Source organism: Ochlerotatus camptorhynchus, unplaced genomic scaffold, assembly GCF_037179485.1.
Source record: "Ochlerotatus camptorhynchus isolate MF236.1 unplaced genomic scaffold, CSIRO-AGI_Acam_v1.1 ptg000531l, whole genome shotgun sequence".
Taxonomy (NCBI): Eukaryota; Metazoa; Arthropoda; class Insecta; order Diptera; family Culicidae; genus Ochlerotatus; species Ochlerotatus camptorhynchus.
In genome coordinates, this window is record NW_027041015.1 from 42,505 (window position 1) to 65,592 (window position 23,088).

At 37.1% G+C, this 23,088-nt stretch overlaps 1 protein-coding gene across 1 annotated transcript in view; it reads left to right on the forward strand.

Moving 5' to 3' along the window:
• ppk29 (pickpocket 29) overlaps positions 1-23,088 on the forward strand; it is a 68,610-nt gene that overhangs the window by 17,081 nt on the left and 28,441 nt on the right. The window contains exon 3 of the mRNA XM_065236189.1: positions 12,227-12,359. Within this exon, the coding sequence (XP_065092261.1) occupies positions 12,227-12,359 (133 nt within the window). The remainder of the gene's footprint in view (positions 1-12,226; positions 12,360-23,088) is intronic.

Genomic DNA, 23,088 nt, shown 5'->3' on the forward strand with positions numbered 1-23,088 from the left:
TCAATAATACTTATTCAAATAAATTCAACATAGCATTCTTTTTGTTTTAATAAGCCACTTTTCAACTGCAACTATTTTAAAAATAACAATATTCTATTATTAATCCAACAATAGTTCATTTTAATTTAGCATTTATTTGCTGTGTCCATTCCCCGGGCCATGAATGCAAAAATAACTACCAACCATTCCCTCGTTTTCACCCGAACAAAAATGTAAACAATAACAAAACTTGTGAATTTCGGGAAATAAGTGCCAAATTTCCGAAAATCTTGAGACTTGAGGTAAGTAAGTATGCTGCAGTTCGAGCTGCAGTTGCTGAATAAAATCAATTTTCTGTTTTTTTCCTTGATTTTTTTTGTCGATCTTGTTTTCCAACGGCTTTACTTCCCCTCCGAAGGATGATCAGTGAAAAAGAAAACAAAACATAAAAAAATAGCCATATTATTTCCGGAGTGATTTGAGATTTGGGCGTAATTGCATTTGTAAACAAATACGTCAATCACCGATTTCTCGCGAATAAAAGCTCAATCTCGAAAAGTAATAACACTATGAGGTAGAGGAATGATTCCTCTATCATTTGGTATAGTTTGTTTGTGAGATTGAGCTTTTATTCAAGAGAAATCAGTGATTGACGTGTTTGTTTTCAAAAGCAATTACGAAGAAAACTTTAATCACTCCGGATTTTTGAATCAATAAACATCCCAAGTAACATTTTAAGTTTTATGAAATACTACAAAGCAACTATAAAACAACATTCATAAAACCCTGGTCAAGGTTATTTTGTCATAAATGCGTCCACCAAAACCTCAATAAGACTAGAATATGTCTAGTTGGCCCACCCTGGAGAAGGTTCTGAAGGGTGTATTCTCGAAGCTCTTCAAGATTGATTTACTGCAAAAGGTTGTATGACGAACGCATTGAGCACCATTTGAAAGCTACAATAAAAGCTATTTAGCAACAATAAAAACCCTTCCCGAGCCACTTACCCCAGCCGCATGCTGTATCCACTAGGAAATCATCAATCAAGATAGAAAAGGATTTATGAATCCGATCTTATCAAAATAATTAAATTAGAAACTGATGGTATAAAAATCTTGTTGAATGTTCAAATTTATTACGACAGTTCTCATTAAGTGGCCTAGTTTTAAGTGCCATATTAAATTTTATGTGAAATGTACGTGAAAACATCGAAAACATTAAGTCCACCTTAGTAAAACGTCGATTTAACTAATTATTTAACATAGAAAAATAAAAAAAATTCTTCAGATCGAGCTTGGCCGAGATTTTTTTTTATTATTTTTGCATTTAAATGTTTGCTCATTGCTAAATTTACCAGAATATAGTTATATCTAAGGAAATATAGATTGAAAATCGAAGATTGTAAGAAACAAGCAAACTAATTCTAACATGGCAGTGGCATAAAAGTTGATTTTCATGGGTCATTTGTGAAAAAGTTGTTTTGGTTTCAAGAATTCCTCCACAAATTAATAAGGTTTTAAAATGGCTTTTATGAAGAAAACTTGCAGGCTGAATTGTATTTATCTAAAGCCCTTTTGCTTGATCCCAACCCGTTCAGATTTATGGCAACATTTATGGAGGCAAAGTTGCCTGCAAAAAGTTAAACGTCATAGTTTGTATATCTTTCGATAGTTGTGCTGTGGGATCCAGGGTTCTTCCAGGTGGTTATCTCCCGATAGATTGGGAGCAGTTACTCAGACAGTTTGCGATACTGTTTTTTAACATTTCGCATTTCGAACAGCTGAAAGCGCAATCGTTCCCGAAAAAGATCCCCTTCTTCCGGATGGTTACAGAAGTGCACCATCCAACGATGCAGGGATGTACGCTTGAATGAAATTTTCGAAGAGTTGATTCTTTCGCTGAATGAAATCGCTGCTATGGATTGGAAACTAGCTAATCTCCGCTAACTAACAGCTTCAGTGGTTTGCTGTCGGTTGTCATCTTTTCGCAAGATCTGGAGAAGACTGGTATGTTTTTTAAACTTTCGACAATGTTTTATGAATTCGAGGGCCCCGCTCAGTTTGCTCTTCTACGCCAGATGGTCAGTCGTTGATGGTGTACTGGTTCTTCTAAAGAAGTAAATTTTGCTGAAATCGACTGGAATTTTTCATCCTACTTCGTCTATCCTTCGAGATTTCCTTGTCATAAATTTGGCATTTATTAACTATGAGGAACCATCTTTTGAGCTCAATTTGTAAACAGAGTAATTGGGGAGTTAATGATGCACTTTAAAAAGCCAGCAACAATAAATGCTTTTTGCTCTAATGCAAAACCTAATGGTTTTATGGTTGCTTTTATAATGATAGAACACGTTTATAAAGTATTTTATCAAGACATTAATAAACAATTGCTAATGACGTTTATGCTTGAATTACAGAACAGTTTTAAGGAGGGATTGATAACTGTTTTAAATTTATTTTTAAAACAAGACAGTTTTTGACTTTCTTGCCAGACAACAAAAGGTTTTTAAAACAGCAGAAAGCTGAAATACTAAGCAGGAATGCTTTACACTTTGAAATGCTATATTTAAACTAAATGGATTGTTTATTGCCGTTATAAAACCATCATAAATCAGAGTGGATGCTAAATGGTTGCTGAATTGTTACTTGGGATATATTTTTATTTCTACTGCGTGAATTGTCAGACTTCATATAATAAATATGATTGAATCAACAAGAAATCTCTTTTAAAAACAAACATATTTTTGTTGTTGAACCAGCTGCCAAATTTGACAGCTTACGTCAAAACCATGAAAGCTCTTGTAAATTCGAAAAGATTTTCTTTTTGATTTAACAATCCATGGGTTTTGAGGAACAAAAATACTGGATTGTTGAAACAATAATGATTTCTTTTTGCAGCCAAAACAAAATGAAATTCTTATTGATTTTACGTCAAATATTATTACGTTTAAAATATTTTTTTCTGCATGTAGCTTGTATGTATGGTTCTACTGCACTGAAACAAGGACCATAGTTAGGAATACTATTTTGCAGAAAACACTTATTTTCAATAGAACCACGCTTATTACCGTTCAATCTACTATGCTTTCATTAAAGTTAACTATGAATTTAAGCAAATTTACTGTGACTCTGGCAAAACTACTATGCTTGCTCAAAATGCATAGTTATATTAATAGAAATAACAGTAAATTGTTTTCTGCAAAAATCTATTTGGTAGGGTATTTAATTTAAACCAGTAATATAGAAGTTTTACCAATGGATTTTGAATCAATGTAGAGAAATCACAAAAAATAATGAAAGTGGGTAATTTACATGCATGTTATGAGTAATTTAATTTTTGGTACACATCACAATGGCCATTTCGTTGCGTGGAAATGTGGACATGTCCATATATAATTTGACTTTCTTGGTTACAAGTTTGTATTTTTTGTGTTATTTACAGATTTGTTAATTCAATTTCAGTTTGTTTGCATCATATTGGCCTACTTATTGATAACTCACTTCACAGCGCTAATATTAAAGGTTATTTTGCTTAACGATCTGTTCGGCAATTTGTGGGATGGTTTTATCATTTGGGTTATAGTTCGTTTATCGAATTTATTTTTATTAGAGCGTAGATTGCATTTAAGGATCATGCAATCTACGCTCTAATAAAAATAAATTTTACTTTTTTATATGTACTTTAAATTTTGTGAAAAATTATTTTGATTTGATATATTGCTGTATTTTATATTTTATGTATAGGGGAAATGGCTCTAATGTTGGCCTATGGATCTAAGATTGGGCCCATCGCTAAAAATCTGCTATTTATCAATTTTATCTAGATGAATGCGTTATTGGTACTAATGGATATTTATGATCGCTATTGAAAATTTAGTAAATTTTTTCAGTATTTTAAACAGGTTTTTTTTAAAACCTGCATGTCAGTATAACAATTTACATCTTAAAACTAAATTATTCATTGCAATTGAGGATTGCAACGATTTTTGCCTTAAATTATTAATTATTTTGTTGGACATTTGTTCTAAAGTCTCATCATTTGAAATTCTATGTACCTCGGTAGTGCTGTACCAGGGAAGCAAAAATCATCTTCAGAAATTTGTTCTGAATCCTTTAAAGTGCTTTTTTCCTGGTAGTGCAACAACTAGACCATATTGGCACAGCGTAAAGCATGACCGGTCTAAAAACTTGTTTAAATATTAGAAGTTTATTCGTCAGGCAAAGTTTGGATTTTCTGTTTACAATACAAAATTTTTGTATATATTTGTTACATTTGGCTTGAATGCCTTCAATGTGATCTTTAAAAGTTAATTTTTGGTCAAGTATTAATCCAAGATATCTCACTTGGTTTGACCAGGAAATTGGAACTCCATTCATAGTGACTATGTGACTATACTACTAGGTATCAAAAAGGAAGCTCTAGGCTTATGTGGAAATATTATAAGTTGAGTTTTGGAAGCGTTGGGAGGAATCTTCCATTTTTGTAAATAAGAAGAGAAAATATCTCAACTTTTCTGCAGTCTGCTGCAAATAACATGAAGACTTCTTCCTTTAGCGGAATCTCTGTGTCATCAGCGAACAAAGATTTGTGGCAACCCTGAGGCAAATCAGGAAGGTCGGAAGTGAAAATGTTATGCAACATAGGTCAACGAATGCTACCCTGAGGAACTCCTGCTTTCTATGTCTAGAAGAGCAACTCCAGTTGAGCAGCCTTCAGATTTGTTTGACGGAATTAAATTTGTAACTCTTAAGAGTTGATGAGTAGTTGAATACCCATGGCGAAATCCAAACTGCTCATCTGCAAAAATTGAGTTAGTATTCATGTGATGATGCATCATTCTATTTAAAATTATGTTTTGAAAAAGTTTACTTATTGAAGAAAGCAAACTTATTAGACGGTAGCTTGAAGCTTCAGCTGGATTTTTATCCGGCTTCAAAATTGGAACAACTTTTGCATTTTCCATTTATTAGGAAAGTATGCCATGGAAACATCTGTTAAATAATTTGACCAAGAAAGACAAGGTACTCTCTGGGAGTTTTTTAAGGATATAGAAAATTCCATCATCACCTGGAGCTTTCATATTATGAAACTTTTTAGTTATAGATCTTACTTCGTCCAAATCTCAGGAATCATCAAACATATTTTCCCGAGAGAAAATATTCAGATAATCCCGAGCAACCTTATTCTCGATAGGTCTAGTAAGACCCAAACTGAAATTATGGGATCTCTCGACTGAAATGTTTCCGAATATGTGAACAAAATTTTACCACCTTCTTTAAGCGCTGGAATAGGCTTTTAGGGTTTTTTAGAAATTTTTATGGGCTTCCAAAAGGGTTTGGAACTCAGGTCTACTTTAGAAAGATTACTTTCAAAAGTTTTGTTCCTCAGGGCAGAGAATCGCTTTTTTATTATATTTTTTGCAAATTCCGCCAGATAATTTTCAAGGCAAGATCGCGTGTTCTTTGATATTGTCACATACGGACATTTTTTAAGATGGATCAAGAGATGAAGACCATCGTCGATTATAATTGAATCGAATTTAACCTCGCATTTTGGTACTGAGGTAGCTCTTGCTTCAACTATAGAAGTAGTCAGAGACTCAAGAGCATAATCAATTTCATCTTTGGTTTGCAAAGGTATGTTTGGATCAAAGCTATATTCCATAAATGTTCGATATTGCTCCCAATCAGCTCTATGATCATTGAAGAAAGAGCTGTTCGGATTAGAAATTATTTCTTGGGATATTTCAAAAGTTACTTGAAGTCTGTCAGAACCGAAGCCAGCGTGGATAACTAATGGACTACAAAGTTGACATGAATCAGTTAAGACCAAATCAATAGTTGAGGGATTTCTTGCTGAAGAAAAGCATGTTGGGCTGTTTGGATATTGAATAGTGTAATAACCTGCAGAACAATCGTCAAACAGAATATTACCAATCGATGGAAACTAACGATTTTAAATTAGCTCACTGCTTGACTAGCCTATTGATCCTAAGCAAATTGATTAACGCACCCCATGCTAGTCGAAATTCTAATACTACACTATGTTTGTTTTGATTCGCTACACGCAAGTCAGCCGGGAAGTTTTTTTTATTTGTTTTGATAAAAAATGGAAATGACCTGCTCCATATTCATTAAACTGGAGCTGAAGACGACTGAAAATCATCTACGTATGCAAATCCTACTTACCTTAATACATTTCGGCCGGTTTTTTACAATAATTTCGCCGATTCTTAGAGCGTTTGCTCCGACACGGCTAGCATTTTTTCCCGGATTTGGCTGACTGAGTGGCTTTTACTCAGTTTGACATTTCTCGTTTACTCAGATTTTGACAACCTAATGGAAAAGACGAAATTGAATACGATCGACTCACCCGGTGAGTAAGCTGAAGTAAGCATGTACGAAAATTTTTATAGATAAAATGAGGGGATCGTCGGTTTCTTAAGCCTAGTATACAGATCGAAGCAAAACAAAAATTGAAGCACGTGAAAAATCATGAAATTTTGCTAGCGAAAAAGGTTGTGAAAAATGTTTGTGGAACATTTTCCAGTTTCCTATTTTCGCAGTTTACAGTTCATGTGAAACGAAATCGATCAGTTTACACCTCTGGTGAAGTGAAAATCTGACAGATACGCTCTTCTCGAAACGTCAACTTTTCGCTAGCGCTGCATGCGTGAAAAAAAATAAACGTAAGCAAAAAAGATACGATCCACAAAATTAGATTTCGCTGGATCGTATCTGTCACAGTTCAAAGCGAAGCGAAATAGTATTTTGTATTGCGCGTTTCACACCAAATTGGACTAATAAGCGCGTTTTTACTTATTAAAAAGTGTGATAAAACTGCAAGTTTACGTCTAATCGTCTTGGTGTCTTCGGTGCACTTATTCCTTATGATGCAAGCAATAAGTGCTCCGAAGACATCAAAACCGATTTGACGGAAACGTGCACTTTTATCACACTTTTTGCATTTTTGGGACAGTCCAGTTTCAGATGCAATCAGCAATATGAGATTTTCGCTTCGCTTTGATCTCTATTGACGAGTGCACGGATGGATTTGAGTTCAATCACTCGACAAAAAGTGACACAACAGCGGGGCCCTGTTTACTAAAAATGAACACATATATGTTCATTTTTAGTAAACAGGGCCCCGCTGTTGTGTCACTTTTTGTCGAGTGAGTGAACTCAAATCCATCCGTGCACTCGTCAATACAGGCCTTTACGAATGACTACATACCCAATGAGTATATACAGGTGAGGAAATGATCGTAAAATGGCATTCGTGTAGTGCAAAATATGTCATAGTGTTTGTAAATTATACTTTCCGTGACGCCAAACTCCACTTTTTTCATGTAATTTTTTTAGGAGTTTTACGTCATCACTGATTGTTTACCTTTTTTTGCTACTAGTACCAACAAATACCCTCTTGTGCCACACCTGTATAAATCTCATTGCTACATACCCACTCAAACTAATAGCGAATTTGTTTATTATCGGGGTTGGAACCAGTTCCAACCCAGTGCGAAACCGAACTTTTTGTCAGAGCGAACCTCAACCTGAGGTAGGTTTTAAAACAAACGATCAAACTGACGTTTGTCAGAATACAAGCAGACCCAATCTTGATACCCGAACCAGGTTGGAACTGAATAATAAACAAATTCGCTATAACTAAATCATCTGACAGAGAAATGTTTGTTTTTTTTTTTTTTTTTTTAGTTCTTTATTAAGGAGATTTTTAGCCTATGGCTAGTTCATCTCCGAGAAATGTTTGTTCTATGAGCTAGTGTAGTCAGATTCCGTGAAATCGACGTTCAAAGTCATTGTTTACGTTTCGAGTTATACCCTTCTGACATGTTTCCCCTGAATTAGACCCACAAATGTTACCCACCTGACTAGAACGATACAAAATGACGGTTTAGAACCAAAGTGACTAGCGCAAAGAAAGTAGTGACCGATAGTTTTTCCGTTTTTGTTTCTCGTCTTTCCTGTTTGATAGTAATTATGACAGTAGAATATGTATTTAAACTCCAACAACTAATTGAAAATTAATTATAGGTAATTTGATGCAAGATTTCGATCAAGTGACGATAAGCATTGTTAATCACAGACCACCTGACAAAAAACGTTATTTTCTGTAAGTCACCAAACTTGTAAATTTTGAAACATCTTAAGCTATGTAACAATTCTTTGTAGATCCCTTCAAAAAGATGGAACGTTGGGAGTAGAGGAAAAACATCTTTTTACTCGCTAAAAGACTGAAAGCCGATAAAATTTATTTACAAACAGTCCACCAGTCGATAGCATTAGGGTAATTGATTCTGGTTGGACCTATCCAAAAACTGATGATGGTTGAACCTATTTTTTCAATCGCTTGTTTAGTCAATCTTCGCTAAGTTTTTATTTTCAAAGATCACTTTACTATCATAAAAAACTCTTTTTCTTCAATTTGCATGGGTGTTTATTGAAAAAACTTCAAAACAATTGAGTTTCAATGTGTTTTTAAAACAGTTCACTTTCCACGCATTAGCTCGTCATCATGCCTTACTTTCAAACATACAAAAAAGGAATATTTTTTACATTTATTTTTATTTTCATGTAGTAAAATACTGCTTTAAGGTGTAAACAACACGTTAGTATGCCATTTATCCATTGGTTTCACTCAAATGTTTGAATAATTGACAAAATTCGAATAGATAAATATGATCACCTACGCATGATGATGGTTGGACCTATGTGTTTCCTAAGACGGCCGCTAGGTGCGCTTTGGTTTGTCTACGTCCTTCATGCGCAGCTGATTTGAAATTCGATTTCGTTTTGGCCGAGTGATCAGTTTCTTCGATTGAAAAAATGGCTAAAGAAAAGAGTTATACGGTCGAAAATCTTCAAGAGGCTGTTTTTTTAGTAAGAAATAAATCGCTTACCGCGTATCAGTCACAGAAAAGGTACAATATTCCGAAAACGACGCTGCACGCAAAAATTAAGGGAAGCCACGGCAAGAAATATGGAAGGGAAATAGTGTTGAGTGTTGATTTGGAGAACCAGCTAGCGGATTGGGTTTGTATGCGCGCTGCTTCTGGCAGTCCCAAGACGACCAATAAGATCTTGGAAGCTGCTAAAGACCTTGCGTCACTAGTAATTTTAAAGGAGGAATTCCATCGTCAGGTTGGCTGAAAGGGTTACCACCGATTTCCGAACTACCACGAAAGCGCCGAAAGAATCTGTTAATATGAATTTACATTAAGCACTTCTCATACACCTTCTGTGTGTGAATTAACTTGAAATAAAATGTTAACTCCTAGGAGAAAAAGAACTATAAAACCGGAATTAAGTTCTGATATCCTGTCATTTTAAGCCCCTAAATTCCCTGGGGGCAACCAGGACATGCCCGGAAGTGGCCAATGTGGTCCAAGGCACTCAATTTTGTTTTTGATCTTGTAATCGAATTTGGAAGTAATGTGAAGTGTCGCATGATAGGTTTTATTCCTTCCATGTCAAAATTAGGTCCATGTTCCATATACCTTGAAACTTGTTCCGGCCATATCTCCGGAACCAGTTGACCGATTCCAAAAATATTCAATAGCTTTCAATGGGACCACAATACCTATAGTTTGACGCTAAAAAATTTCCAAATCGGGTCAATGATTTCCGAGAAAATGAGCCACGATGAATAGCTAATGCGTGCAAAGTGAACTTTTTTAAAAACGAAGTTAAACTCAAATTTCTTGATTTTTTTTAAATAGCAAATTCATAAAAACTGTATAAAAGAGTTTTTTCATTATACCAATAAGCTCTAAACAAAGTTTTTGAACAAATATGGGCTAAACTAGCATTTGCAAAAATAGGTCCAACCATCATCATTTTTTAGGTCCAACCAACATCATAATTCTTTGCTGAATAAAAACGTTTTATAAAATCATTTGTTCATAATATTTAACTTTTTATTTTATTACTAGAAACTAGAAAGGTAGATCTTTCCCCTAATCACACATTTTTTATAATTATATGTTGAATTCATTAAAAAAAATACGACATGAATGTTGACGTCGTGTGAAACCGGCCTAAATAGGTCCAACCATCATCAGTTACCCTATCACCCTTTTATATTTTTCGCAGATTACCAAGGGTCAAAACTATAAGAGAAAAAATTGCTACGGCATGTTCTGTGACCAATTTGTTAGTTACAATTTTTCAAATTCTCTAAAATGTTGTTTTTTGTTGTACATCACTGCATTCAATCATCAAAAGTGGGTATCAAACATAGCGCTATTATCAATCAAATGCAGCAAAAATATGGGAAATAACTTTGCCGAAGACACTTTAACCTCATTTTTAACCGTTAAAAAGTTATTCGTGATTTACTGTGGAAAGAAAAGTTCAGAATTTCAATACAAATCACTTGATAACATTTGTTTCGAAGTTTCTAGAATTCAATAGGAGGATATATGAGCGGAGAGGGATCACACAATTTATTAGTTTCCATTTGATTGCCGTAGCAAGCTGAACCAAAAAAGAAAATCATTGTATGGGTATGGGTTTGTATTATTTCGTTGACTTTTAATTACATTTGTATTCGAAGAATTTAAACTTATAGTACGTTCAGACTACAGAGTTATAACATGTTATAGCGCTATCTTGATGATAGTATCTGTGTTGCAATTATTTGACTACCGTTATAACATGTTATAACTCTCCAGTTTGAACAAGGCATTACAATCTGTATCAGAGATATATATTATTTTAGTTACAAAATATTGAAAACTAAATGCGTTTGGGATATCACTTTATAATTTTTTTTTAACATTCAGAATGTTAAGAATTGTGCATGTACATATATTTTGAACCTTTTCTATGTCTTAAATGTATAAAATTTATTCTGTGTGCACTTTACCATTGCAACATGGTAAAAAGCACACAGATTAAATTTTATACACAAATTAGTACACAATTTAATAAAATTATATAAATTCAAACTGCTAGAATTTAATTTTGGTTTCAAATGTATGGAATTAGCTAACTATGAGAGTATCCATAAGTTGCCCCGTAACGTGGGTAGATCACCTTTTCGTGGTACGTTGCGGGATGTAAGATCTACCACCGATTCCTAGTCCTGACTACTTCAAACTAGGGGAACAGGATTTTCAGTAATCCAAGGAACGCATCTTAGTCCTTGTTACTTTTTATGCTTTGTTGATAGTGACAAGACTCGGCTTTGTCTACCGAGAATGATCTTGAAACAAGGAAAAAAAAAATGAGTTAGTTGTTTTCATCTATGTGATTCCTAATCTTCTATTCGTTGTTCTCTAGTTTGAAATGGTTAAGACTAGGGTTCTGATGCATGGTCATTATCGATGTCATACCTTAATTTTGTTGCTAAGGAATCCAATTTTGACTGACAAAGGGGCGCGCCTTTGGAGGGTGTTTCAACACTCCAAAGGGTATAAATAGGGGGACCTTTCAATTAGAGTCGGATCCTTGCGATAAATGCAAGAGTGGCAACTGTAAAAAAATCGAAAACTTCATCATTTCTCAATAGTGATATAGTAATACGACATGCACTAAACTAAGGACACGGGATATACTACAATAGATCAATCTACTGGTCGCAGTAGTGTTAGGTCCCGAACAGAGGAAAAAAAATCCATAAGTTTGAGATGCTTAAATTTATGAGATCCGGATGCTATGTGATTTTTTTACAAAAAGCCTGAACAAACGATCATTGCTTGTTCAAAATCAGTAATCGAGGTCTGAATCGCTGTTATGAAATAAATATAATCAAATTTATTGTTTCAACATTAAAATAATATTAAGCCTCAACGTCATATTATTGGTTAAAAAAAAATACCCAAAACAAGTTGCCGTTACGCAATTTGATTGAATAGCATCTTCGCGAGTTTATATTTAACCGTAGTTTAACAAAATAAAACAAATGCAACAGGCCCCCCTAGACACCCTCCATATAATTTTCTTGCTACGCCAATGAAAATATGATGAATAGATTTTATTGTTAGAGAATTTTGAAAAAGAGCGTGTCCTGTAAAATTTACTCTACTGCATGTGTACCATTTTCGCTCGCAACGGTTCTTATATAAGTATCATTCATTTGAATATGAATCAATGTTAGTTTCGAAAATAATACTAAATTTAAATAGCATATTTTTAGAACAAATTTGGAATTTTATAAAGCGTACGATTAAGGCGGTTTACGGTGTTTGTTGGTGTACCTTTATTTATATTTATATTGAATTTTTCAGATTCTCAAGTTTCTTGCGTCTAGCTCAAAATTATCTCTTTGTGAGTCCCAGTAATAGCATAGACGACCGTGGAATGATTTGTAGCGGAATGAACGAAACATGTAATCTCGATTTAGAAACAATGCAAAAACTGGTAAGTTTTTATGGCTCTACCCCATTTGGCATAATGCCGTGTCATTTGGCTAACTGCCGTTTGGCATAAATTTGGAAAAACTTACTTAGGCTGTGAACCATTTCCCGAGTTAAATTTAACTCGTGGTTAAAAGTGACATTTCGAAAGTTATTTTCGAAAATCCCTGATCGACCGGTTTTCGAGAAGAACTCAGCCACGGTTATCAAAATTTAACTTATTGTTTGTCAGAAGTAACCACGCTCGGATAGCAGGGTTAATTGATAACTTTCCATCTGTCAAATTTTAACCAAAAGTTAAAATAATCCACCAAATGGTTCAGAACCTTACATCGATAAATAGATATTATACCAGCTGGGCAGTACTTTAAATGAATAAGAAAATATTTTTTTGATATTTAAAAATTATTTATTCTCATAATCATGTACCGTAGAACCCCGTTAGTTTGAATAGCCCAAATGTGCTCATTTAGAATTTGTTTAAGGTTCTACAAAGGGTAAATAATTAGTTTTCTTTTTATTTTTGAAATATTCTTCGACCATAATTTTCTAAATGTATTAGTAAATTTCAGTCCAGTGCATGTCACCACGCCAAAACTGTCCATATTTCATAAATATCAACTGGCATGGTGACGGTGAAGAAAGTTTAACCATCTCTTTTATTCCTTCATTTAAATACAACAGCAAATATCACGTCATACTACCTAGTGAATTAGGATGTTGTAGACAAAATATCACACTGTGAGAAATTGTGTTTACACCTCGGTTTACACTCCTGATGGTGGTAAGCTCCAACCGGTAATATCCTCTGATTAAATCCTGAACACGAATGTCAGGCTGTTATGGTGTCGACGTCGATGTTAATCAATACGATCCTTAATAAACATTTGGCAGATCTTTCAATTAGGGCCTATATTAAAAATTTATCCGAGCTGGAGCTTGTTGGATAATAACTAACCACAGCGGGCAGGTTATGCAGCGGAGAACTACCGACGGAAGAACCAAGGAATCGACCGGAAAGACTTTTTCGGTAACCGCGTAATAAATGGTTAAAAGCGAACGATACGTACTAACTTTATTCACGGACGTTTTACAATGGAATGAAAATATATTGGTTTACTCTCTTGCTCTCGCCTCTCTTGCTGCCACCTATAGATATGGGGACAGATGTAGTATTTTCTACACTCCTCCTCGACATCTTCAGCGGCTGCTGCTTCCGGTCAAACCAATCATCGCTGAGAATTGCTGCTGCTTCACGTATTCCAAATGCTTGGTTAAGATATCGGCGACCATAGATTCGGATGGGCAATAACGAATGGCCACCAAACCTTTCTCCGACAAATCTTTGGCGAAGAACATCCGCGTATCGATATGCTTTGAGCGCCTTGATGTACGGTCTATCGATACAAATTCGATGCAGCTGATGTTGTCCTCGAACACGACGGTAGGATCATCCTGCTTCATCCAGAAATCTTCGAGCAGTTTTCGAAGCCACAGTAGTTCTTTGCAGGCCTCAGATAAGGCGATGTATTCGGCTTCTGAAAGTAACGAGCCTGAAGGGCTACGTCCAAGATCCCCTAACCTCTGGTCAAGCCACGGAGGTCGTCTGGGGTGGGCAACACACGCCTCTTTTGTTACTAGCTCACCTTATAATTCAAATTTCTCAGGGTCGGCCACCGACCTCGGGAGGACTCAGAACAACCGGTCACTTACCTGCTGTGCCGAAATGAAATAACTAGCGGACAATAAACCCTCATCTGCCGAACATGCTGGCTCTTTCGATCAAAAAGATAAGTAATTGGAAAGTGTTTTTTAGTTTGAATTACATATATTAAAGCCTATTTCTTGCTGCACTGTAGCGCTGGGGCCCCGTTGACGGTGGGAATTGGAAGGAGGGATGACACGTACCTTTCTGCTTCGTGGTGGTTTCGTCGAAATTACCTAATGGTGCTGCCGATCTCGAGGGGTGAACGAACGACGGCAACGTCAGTGGAGATGTGTGCCGTATCCTAGTGGACTCTGCCACGTGGGTTCCACGTACAGTGGAGTCGGTCGAATCAGCTTTGCGGATCGTTAGCGGTAGATCGCAAGCTGAGGTGCTCGGGATGAAATTCACCTGCTGGCACGCTGGGAAACAGCGTAGCGTGCAACAGAATGGTGAAGTGAATCAAACGGTAATTTACTCGACTTTGTACCGTGTAGCGTGGTACAAAACGGACCTCACAATCGCGAACTTTTCTGTGTTCGGGCTTAATCACCTGATTACTCCTTAGGGTAATCTTATCACCAACTCACTATGTTCATAGAGGTAACTCTAAGACCACTGGGTCCCGAGGAAAATCATTATTATTTTTGGCTCACTCAGTACCAGAACAACGGTCCCAAGCAGTCCCAAGCTATTTCACTCACCCCTGCATGTTCTGCATGAATCCACACACCCCTGATGTTATCTGTCAAACTTTCATAGCGAATCAAAACAAACATAGTGTAGTAATAGAATTTCAACTAGAATAGGGTACGTTAATCGTTTGCTTGGGACCAATAGGCTACTAAAGTGGTGAGCCAATTTAAAATCGTTAGTTTCGTATTGATTGTTGCTATGTTGCTCCTCGGAGCTTCACTACACCGTATCGACCTAACCTTTTAATGCGAGGGTTTTAATTAACTTCTGGTTTGTTTCCTAGTCCCGACTTGAGTGACGATCGCTCCCTCGGTAATCTGCTATCCAAGCCCTCCATCTTCCATCCTTTTCCTTTTCTCCCATCATCCTTTCCTTTTTCCTCCCGGATCCAGTGTTGATGTGGCGGTACCAATTGCCCATTTACAGCGTTTACTCCAACAAAGGCTTTTATACCACTTGCTTTCAGGCGGTGGCTCGATAGTAAAACTATTTTTAAATTCAAGTTAACAATGCTAGATTTTTGTATTATAATTAATAAACTACTCGCAGTTTTCAATGAGAGCCAGCAAAAGTTATTTACTAGGAAATAATGTTAATAAAATCTAGAAATTCAGTCAGATGAACATCTATTGTTCCGATTTCAAGTGGATCGGTAACAATTATTCTCGCGGGTGAGTAGAAAAATTGTTCAATCAATTTTTCGTCAATTACTTTCGACCATAATTTACCAAACATAGAACCTGTAAGAAATTAACATATATTGGATGACCGGACCCCTTCATTTAACCGCGATTGCCCGTTGTAAACAGACCGTTATCTCTCGTATAGAATATCATTCCTTCTACCCACACTTCACCTTGGCCGTATCGGGGATAATACTCAAACTTTCCTCACCCTATCGAGTTATCATACTCCCAGCTCTTGTCCCAAGATTGGAACACCTATTTCTCATTTACCTTTCACACGGATACATTCATTCTTCCCGTTCATTGGACGCGTCCTCCATTTCATTCACTTCTCATCATACATACGACAATCATTCCTCTCACTTAAATTAACGTAATGCTAAGCCAGTGACAAAACTTTTTCTACTGTCAGCTTGGATCTAGTGTCTATGTTATTATTGAAGGCTATACTGCCTTGCCAGGATATTTTTCTGGAGAGTGCTTGTGATCCGAATCTATTCGGGGTCATAGGGCATCAACGTTGATTGATTCAACTCCGCGCAGTTTTCAGGACACATCATGTTGATGGGCCTGCTACTGACCATCAGCGTCTCATTGACTCCGGTCTCCAGCGACATAAGATTGATCATTTACTACTCTCCAGTGAAAAGATCCACAAATCATTTCAATTACAAACCGATCCTGAAATGAGTGATTAATTACTTAACTTGTAGAGGAACTCATACATCTCTACGATTTCTACCGGTTAAAACTGGTTTACTAAACGATCCGTCGAGAAAACGGTATGGGATGTAAGCCGAAATCGAATAATGTCAGAACAGGATAACCGGTGCTGGAAAAGACTATGCCAGCAACTGTCATTTAACCTGTTTTGATAGTCCCGACGAGACGACAAACGCACAACACTTCGTTGCGGTTTAATTTATTATTCTACCAAATTAATTTCTCAAAATATCTCTTCTTCGTTTTAGAGAAATTATAATATACTAGCTAGATAACAAGCGTGGGAGTAGTGGAAAGTTCTTCATACGGACAACTTTACACACCAACGGGAAAATTCATAACCTTTGCGAGAGAGGATAGCCAGCCAAACAATCGATTACCACACAATATTCTCGACGAAGTATCATCGAATTCGAACTTAGAACGAACTCGCGGCTTAATACGACCCTCAAGAGCTTACCCTGGTTTAAGGCAAGCAGCCGGCCAAATTCCCAGGTTCTTGCCATCCAGATCTTCTATTTCATAAGAGGAAGTGCCTATGCGAGCTTTGATTCGAGCAGGCAAGTATAGCGGTCCATATTTTGCGTTGTAGGCGTCTGCAGCGCTCGACTGCTTCATATTTCGCCTATATACTAGTTGGCCAACTTGAAGTGATTGTGCGTACTGCCTATGCCGGAGATTATAACGTGATTTACCCGCTTCGTGAGCTTTGCGGAGGTTTGTTTGAACAAGCTCGTATATACGTTCAAATAGTTTTTTTCGAGCCTCTTCTTGCTCCATAAGAGGCCGTTGATTTTCCGTGCCGAACCATTTATGATCCGTGCCTTTAATGAACGCTTCGTGCCCATGAATGACGAAGAAAGGGGTAAACCCTATTGAAGAATGTACCGACGTATTCAACATGGTTTCTACTTCGGACAGGCGAGTGTCCCATAGTCGTTGGTCTTCGCGAACATAGGTACGTATTGCGGCATTGATGGTACGATTTACCCTCTCGACCGGGTTAGCCTGCGAGTGGTACTTTGAGTTTAACCAATGCCGGATATTGAACCGTTCAAGAAGATTTTTAAATTCCCGTGATAAAAATACAGAAGCATTATCAGAAATGATTATTTCCGGGGTGGAAAAACGTAGAAACCACTGGTCCTTAAGAATGCTGCAAAGTGAACCCTTGTCAATCTTTCGAACAGGAGAAAGCATCACCCATTTGCTATATAAGTCTAGGGTAACCAAAATATGTTGGTTCCCCTTTTTGCTTCTTGGGAGAGGTCCAATATAATCCGTGGCAATTATCTGCCATGGATGTGTGGTCAAACGCTGCTGTCCCATAGGAGGGACGACCGGAACGCAGGCAGCTTTCACCTGCTTACAAACAGAGCAGTTTTGTATGTATTCTTTGACCTCCTTGGCCATTTGAGGCCAATAATATTTTAATTTTACCCTCGCAAGGGTTTTTTCAAAGCCCATATGCAGTGTATTATCATGACATTCGCGAAATATGGTCTCGCGATCTTCAGGGGCAACCACCTTCTTCCATTCAAAGTGGTGATCATAGGGTTCGGCGGAGGTGGACACGAATTTATACAACACTCCGTTGTCTACGCGGAAATCAACGTAGTCGTCCGATTGTGTCTCGACCTTGTGTTTCAGGTCTTCATACCACTGCGAGGGAGAGTGAGTTGAAATGACAGCAACACAACGCACAGTGGCGGCACTGCGAACAAAAGTCGGACGAAACCTAAAATGTCAATGAAACTGGCTGAAAATGACATATTATGTTAATTTTTGGGTGCTGAGTTCATTTTTGAAGTCAACAACCAATAAAAATGCAAACTAATCCCCCTAAAGTGCGAAATAATCTTTCGGATCAGAATAAATTTAATGACTGATAATTTATTGAGTTATTTCAACACATGATATTTTTAAGTTCATTTTATCTTGTCATCGAATCCGGTAATAATTTAAATAATCAAATATAGGGGCCGTTTAAACATTACGTAAAGCGAAACATTTCAGTTTCCATAGGGAAGATACACAAATGACGTTGCATATTTTTGATCAATTTTAGGTCCCCCCTCCCCCCTCGTAGCGTATTTTTCCATACCTAATACACGGCTGGTCACAACTTCTGAAACCCCCTCCCCTCTAAAATGCTACGTCATTTGTGGATCGTCCCATACCAAATTAAATGTTTCGCGTTACACGATATTTGGACTTTGTTTCCATATTCAATATAAACTAAAATTTACATTCTTTCAGATGTTTTACTCGGGTATTCAGTATGACACTGAAATATTTCATAAGAAAGTACTGTGCTGCTCTTATGTAAAATGCGGATGTTCCTAGAAGCTTGTTCAAACGTCAACCGAATACCAGAGTAGTTTAAAAAGTTTAAATGTGTTGACTTTGATACTGGAAGTTTCCGGTGAACTTTATCCGGCAGGAATTGAAAAAAAAAATAGTAAAACAAGCAGTCGTAAAATGTGTTCTAAACCAAAAGGTAATTGATCTTATATTGAAAAAATGTATTATTTACATTTAATGATTGTTTTTTATTAAATTAGAAATGTTCTTAAAAAGAAAAAACATACTGGAAGCGGTCTATGCTATACCGGATTCGGAAGAAAAGCGTACTGCAATTACTAACTACATTGCAACATATGCTGGAAATATTGATGAAGAATGTAAGGAACATATTTCAATCTTCTATCGAGAGTTCTTGCGTCGATGGAACAACGCAAAACGGATGAAGGAACGCTTCTTAAAAGCAAACGCTGAATGGCTCGAAGATTTTCTTGTGCTTTCTGGACCTAGCTCATCAACATCAGAGGAAGGTAGAAATAAAGGTGGTCGTCCTTCAAAGGAGTTTGACGATAACTGCAACCGAGTCAAGCGTCGCAAAACTGAAGATTTGCGGCGAACATGTAGCTCTAGTAGGTTCATTTTACTCCACCATCATTATATTAATATTTGAAGATATCTATTTCATACTTTTCATAGGTGAGTTGCGGTTTGCTACGGAAGTCGTTTTGCGGTCTGAAGGTCAGAGGGACATTGCAAACATTCTGAAGACTGGTGTCACTTCACAAACGTTGTCTGATGAACAAGCATTAGCTATTTTTATCGATGCAAAGTTATCAAAGCGTAGCTATAATATCGTGAGAGAACCAGCGAAAAACATCTACCCATCGTATGACAAAATCACTGCCGCTAAAAAGAAGTGTTATCCTTCGAACCAATATTTCAATTCTTCAGAAGTACATTGCGAAATTGAATTGCAAGAGCTTCTGAACCACACTACATCAAGATTAATCAATCTTGTAGAGTCAGACTATATGAATTGGAGTCATAAAGATTTACGTCTTATCCTAAAATGGGGAATGGATGGTACAACTTTAACTGAGTACAATCAAAAATTTGAAAAAGCTGGTAGCTCAGACGCTAATGTTATCTTGACATCTCTTGTTCCATTGAAATTGGTTGAAGGGGTAAATGTAATTTGGGAAAACTGTTATCCATCGTCAACCCGATACTGTCGACCAGTTTCAATACAATTAGCTAAGGAAACTAGTGACACAACCCGTCAAGAATATGATCGGATGAATACCGAAATCGCAAAGTTGCACCCGTTTGTTTTAACAATTAACGACACAGAATTCAGTGTCACATTCGAGCTTATCATGAGTATGGTAGATGGTAAAACCATCAATGCCGTAACACACACAACATCCGCCCAAAGATGCTACTTGTGTAAATCAACGTCAGCGGAATTCAACGAAATTGACAAAATGTTTAAAAAGCCTGTTACTCAATTCTTAGATCTGGGTCTAAGCAGTCTACATTGCTGGATAAGATGTTTTGAGTGCCTGTTGCATATCGCTTATCGGCTCAGTTTCTGCAAATGGGTGAAAACTTCTCATATCGAACAATTCAACCGTGCCAAAAAGCGCATACAAGATGAATTCTTCAATAGACTGGGTTTACACATCGACAAACCGCGTTCAGGATTTGGCACCAGCAACAATGGTAATACGGCTAGACGATTCTTCGCCAATGCACAAGTATCTTCGGAGATTACAGGAATTGATTTGGATTTGATACTGCGATTTCGGACTTTACTAACAGCGATTTCTAGTGGTGAGAGCATTGATGTTTCAAAATTCAAGTCATACGCGACGGAAACAGCTCACCACTACGTAAAACTGTATAGTTGGTATCACATGCCAACAACAGTTCATAAATTACTGATTCATGGAAGTGAAATTATCGACCAATCTTCAATTCCAATCGGTATGCTCTCTGAAGAGGCCCAAGAAAGCATGAACAAGGAGATTCGTCGAATGCGTGAAAGCCATTCTTGGAAAGGATCCCGTGAACGGACAATAATTGACATCTTTCATGGATTGTTGGTTGCATCAGATCCAGTTGTATCCAGTTTCCGACACAACAAGCCGAAACCGAAAAGTGATTTCCCAAAGGAAGTGCAAGATTTGTTGATCTTTGATGAAGATGACGATTAAGTAGTAAGGATAATGCTAGTGTTATAAAAGACTAAGAGTGAAAGTAGTATTTTTAAGACACCATTATTTTTCTTAATAAAATTAGCTTAACTGAAACCAAAATGAACCACTTTTGAAAAAAAAATCGATAAAAAACATATAAACTGAATGGATACCCTTCCCAATCCTTTTGTAACATGTCTATTTACTTCTGAATTTCTAATCACCATGGTCCTCCATACCGGTCATTTTATATTAACTCTCGTATGTCCAAATTTTTTATTTGATTCTATATAATTTCTTTCGATAGGCCTTCATGAAAATATGAACAATTGACATATTTTTTTTGATCTAGATCAATTCGGCTGGTCTAGAGCAGTTTTCGTAAAAAAAGATTTGTTTTTTTTAATTTCTTGCATACTATAGCACAGGTTTTCACCAAATTTTGCCAGTTGCGTCTAGAATTAATGAGCGAATTCTGGTAAATTAAAATTTACTTTTTACAGACAAAATCTGAAAAATAATAATTTTTCAGAAAATCATCGAATATTTGTTTTCATCATAACTTAGCAGAAAGGTTTTGCATCGGATTATCTTGAAATGTTCATGGAAATGATAGATAAACAATGTATCTTTCTAACCATGTGCACACCATTTGGTAGAAAATTCAATATGTTTGGTCCCAGCAGTTTAAGCGTACCTTGCCAAAAAGCAGGCTTGGGTGTTACAGGGTTAAAATATGTTTTTAACCCCTTGGGGCAACTAGGGGCAAGTCGGGATGCATAAATTCAAAAAGTTGAGGAAATTTCCTATAGAATGTATATCATGTGACCTTTTCGGACTGTTTCAGAAGATTGTACAGTACGAATTTGCAAAAAAAATAAGGTTTCATCATACCACTAACCATACATTATCAACATTTTCCATAGTTTAGAGTAATCTAAACGGATGGGTTTGAATGGAACAATAAGTTTATCCATCAAACTTCAAAATGAAACTTGTTGTGCTCAAATCGGTTTAAAATTGGAAGAGTAACAGCCATTTGAAGTGAGCCTTAAAAATGTAGTTTTTGAACCAAAAATCATTAAAATTTGTTGACACCGCAGCCTTCAAAGTGCTGTCAAAATTCAAAATAACATCCAATAGTCATGAAACTTTGCGACAACGTTATTCAAAGTGTAAGAAAGCTTGGAAAATTATAAAATACTCAAAATAACAAAAAAAAAAATTTGGGTTTCGTCCGGCCTCCGGCCACTGTGCAACGTGACAATGCATCCGGAACAACGTTGTCTTTACCTTTCCGATGGACAATCGTCATATCGTATTGTTGCAGTGTCAAACTCCATCTGCTACAACGGGACGAAGTCTTCCATTTTGTGCGAAGTATATGGGTCAACGCTGAAGAATCTGTTATAAGAGTGAAGTGACTTCCTTCAATGTACCCACGGAAGGCTTCGATGGACATGAGGGCAGCCAACGTTTCCTTCTCGCAAGCGTGGTAGTTTCTTTCCGGAGTCGTCAGCTTGTGCGAGAAGAAAGCTATTGCCCTTTCATGCCCCTGTTGAACCTGCGTCAGTACCCCCGCTACGGCTACGTCACTGGCGTCCGTCTGAATTGAAAACTCTAGGGTAAAATCCGGGCTTGCCAAAATGGGCGAACTGATGAGCCGTTCCTTTATTACACAAAAGGATTCTTCCGCCTCATCATTCCAAGGCAGGATTTTGCTCTTGGATTTTAGCAGATCTGATAATGAAGCCGTTAGTCCACTGAAATCATTAATGAAACGGCGGTAATAGTTTGCCATTCCTAGGAACCTACGCAATTTTGTCAGAGTATTCGGTCTCTCGTACTCCACGACAGCACGGACCTTTTCTGGATTGGCTCGTAATCCGTCAGTAGAGAGGAGGTATCCTAGGAATGGCAGTTCATTAACTCCGAATTTTGACTTCTCGAGATTTATGGCTAAGTTGGCTTTGGTAAGCCGATCGGCCACTTCACGAAGTAGCCTTAGGTGTTCTTCAAACGACTCGCTAACTAGGACGATATCGTCCAGATAAACAAATACAAACGGTTCCAATTCACCATGGCCTAATACCTGGTCCATTAGCCGAGCCAGTGTGGCTGGACTGTTCACCAGGCCGAACGGCAACCTGGTGAATTGGAACATGCCTTTTCCCTGTATACTAAACGCTGTATATCGTCGAGATGGTTTGTCTAGAGGAATCTGTAGGAATGCTTCGGACAGGTCAAGCGTGCTTAAGTACCTAGCCTTAGGTAACTGGCTAAGAATTCGCCCCGGGTGAGGCAAAGGATAGGCGTCCCTGACAGTTCGTTCATTAATTTTCCGAGCGTCTAGACACAGTCGCACCTTGCCTGTGGGTTTAATTACTGGTACCACGTTCAGTGACCAATCGGAGTGGCAGC